Below are 3177 nucleotides of genomic sequence, written 5' to 3' on the forward strand. Positions count from 1 at the left end.
ATAGCGATCATGCACTTGTATAAACATATTAATGGGTAGAATATTCAGATTCAGATTCAGATTGACAATAAACGATGCCAAATATTACACACTGGCCCTTTAAGAAGTCTGAAAAATGAAATTTAATGTGCATATAGTACTGATTGAAACCTTCCCAGAATTGTTCATTTTCATGCAGTTGAATAAAATGGAAAAGTAAGTTAAAATCACAAATCAGCTTGTGAATGTACGTATGTTCTGCAGTCAGCTTTCAAGTGTTGGATGTTAAAGCTCCCAGCCATAAATAACTAACCTGTGAAAAACTCTGTATTCACAGGGCAGTAAAACACTTAAGTACAAAATCTACAATGTATATATGTGCACCGCTGTTGTTTAGTTAATTATACTTCATTCACAGCTGGGGTGTTACTTTTATCATCAGTCTCTGGCTTTTGTCATATTCACACTCTGTGTGCAGAAAACACAGAAACTTTAATCAGCAAATATTCAGTGAGTCTCAACACCTGCAGTCACCAGCTTCTTCGACTCTCACTCCAGGCCTAACAAAAGCAAGAGAAGTGATGTGGTTTCGAAATAAATGTTCCCCAGTTGCGCATGGTTTTATTTCTGTGTGTTGGAGTGGGTTTTTCCATTCAACAAGTGATTGCTGGTAATGAAAGTGATCAGCCACTGTATACAGATACTAGATTTGAAATACTTGGTACTATTTTGGTTCTGAAGGTCTTCTAATGTTGTCTATTTAATATGTATCAGGTATGAATGTTGAAGTTTTGGTGTCTAAAATGTCGTATTGTGCTGGATCAGTGTAATCAATTTTGACAGCAGTGATAGGCAGCTTCTATCACATCCTATTAACACCTTTAGGGATTTGGAATTGGTAAGGTTTTATTGATACCATTGCCGTTATGAATCTGCTTATCAGTCCAGGTCTTTATTGATTCCCTTATTGATTCCAAATTAAATACTTGCGTGAAAAGAAGGAGGCTAACATAGGTTTTTAGTATAAAAGCAATTGGTTTATTATCTCTGAGTCTGAACACAGTTTAGATGGAATGAGAGAATGATAGTAAAGAGGCAGCAACACTATCTGCCTATTTACTATCATTCTGATGTTTCCTGTCATCACCTGCACCAAGTTGTGCATGGGACGTGCTTTTGAATGACATGAGTGAATATTTGTAAAGTATACATTTTCATTTAGGTTTTCTTAGTCAAAGAAAAAATGTGCTAAGCCTGCCTGCGTGGCGTTAACCCTAGGTAAAGGATGCGCTGCTCAGTTGGGAAGAAGTGGCTCTCGTGTAGAGTTTGAACTTCACAGCATTGCTGAAATGGCATAGAGAGGTGTTTCAGCATATTGCTGCTGTTATCACTCTTACTTGAAAATATCACTTTACAGACATTACAAGCAATGCTGTTGTCATCTTTCTCTGTGAAATGAAGCCACACTTTGGACTGTTTCCTACTCTCTTTCATGACACCTTCTTGCAAGTCTCTAGCAGCATGTACGCATGAGTTTGAATCATTGTTTTGCAATGTGTAACTGTCAGAAAAACATGCCGGCATTGGTCAAACGAATTGATAAGCTTGAGGGCACACTATTCCAATTCCAGTATGAAGACCTGCTTGGCATTTGTTGAGTGAGCGTTTGATGTGTGGTTGTGCATGCAGAAGTACACCAGGTGTAAATACGGTTATTGGTGTTTTGAAAGCAGGTAAAAATAGCATAGCCTCAGCTACATGCCAGCAGAATGGAAAATGGCCTGACTTTATAGTAACCACGAAAGACGCTCTTCTTATAGTAAACCTGATATCCCCTTTGCTACCCGATACTACAGCAGGCTATCCATCACATTAAGCTGTGTGTCAATAGATAGACCTTTACTTATTACTGACTCAAATATTAACATATTACGAAATATTTTCATTTAAGATTTTATGCTCAGTTTAGGTGCATCTTTGTTTTTCATTCTGAATTTATTGTGGTTTGTGTGTAGTTTGCATCGTCTCTATAGGTGCTTCTATAGTATTGTGGTGTGTGCTGTCAGTGTGCAGCTAGAGTTGGTTTATGGTGACTTAGCCAGTATTGTGAGTTCCTCTAGGTTTTTCCTGTCAGGCCTCAGACTGCCTTAATTCTGTAAAGAGGCCTCATGAATAAGACATTATGTGCTTCTCAAGAGTGTTTCCAGTGTTTCTTTATAATGTGAATGGGCGGCGAACTCTACAGTACTTAGTGATGGAGGAACTGAGCCAACTGGGCTTTAATCTTGGCTTTTCTTTAGTCTTTTGCACATCTGCTGCTGTATGGAGCAGTCTGTCATTCTTCAGTACTGACAGTCCGCTGACTACAAAATGTTCAAAGTTTGGCCACATAGCCTGTACATAGATCGTGGATAATTCAGCATCTATGTGGATAAAAAGAGGAGCTTATTGTAATGAGTAGAATATATATATCTAAATGTTATTTTCACCTCAAGTGAAATATTGTGACATCTAAAAAGTACAAGCCTGCAATTGCACTGTGACACAAAATGTTATCATCCTTGATTCACAATAGCAGGTCCCTTTTGGGAACAGTGTGTCACATATCCATGTTCAGTTTCTTTATATCTGACTGTAATATGTCCTTCTCACAGATACTCGTTAGAAGATGAGCCCTCCAACCTGGATGAAATGCCTCTCATGATGTCGGAAGAAGGCTTTGAGAACGATGAGAGCGACTACCAGACGCTGCCCCGGGCCAGGGTCAACCAGAGACAGAGAGGCCTCGGCTGGTTTCTCCTTGGAGGGTGGAAAGTTCTCTGTGGCAGGTATTTGTACAGCATTGCATTGTTGTTGTTTATGTGTTTTTATTACGACATAATGACTTATGTTGGCTATGGTTATGACTCAAAGTAATGTGGTACGGATACTGTATAGGCTCGTTTCCACTGAAGAAGTTCCTGGTACTATTTGGGGGACAGGAACTACTACAGGAATGTCCTCTCACTCGGCCCTCTCAACAGCCATGTCTCCACTGAGAGAGGGGAGTACGACGAAGGTTCCTGTAAAGTTACGGGCTGCCTCTGGATGTGACGTAATCGTTACGCGACCATTTTGACCGGGGCGACGTAGGGACGCCGTTAGCCGATAGGGTGTCTGTAATAACTCACTAAATGGCCCGTGAAAAAAATATTTTTT

At 39.8% G+C, this 3177-nt stretch overlaps 1 protein-coding gene across 3 annotated transcripts in view; it reads left to right on the forward strand.

Moving 5' to 3' along the window:
* Positions 1 to 3177, forward strand: part of atp9b (ATPase phospholipid transporting 9B) — a 60786-nt gene that overhangs the window by 5740 nt on the left and 51869 nt on the right. For all 3 annotated transcript variants that reach the window (XM_050034258.1, XM_050034255.1, XM_050034257.1), the window contains one exon: positions 2634 to 2807. In XM_050034258.1, coding sequence (XP_049890215.1) covers positions 2634 to 2807 — 174 coding nt within the window. The remainder of the gene's footprint in view (positions 1 to 2633; positions 2808 to 3177) is intronic.

This window comes from Epinephelus moara, chromosome 22, assembly GCF_006386435.1.
Source record: "Epinephelus moara isolate mb chromosome 22, YSFRI_EMoa_1.0, whole genome shotgun sequence".
NCBI lineage: Eukaryota > Metazoa > Chordata > Actinopteri > Perciformes > Serranidae > Epinephelus > Epinephelus moara.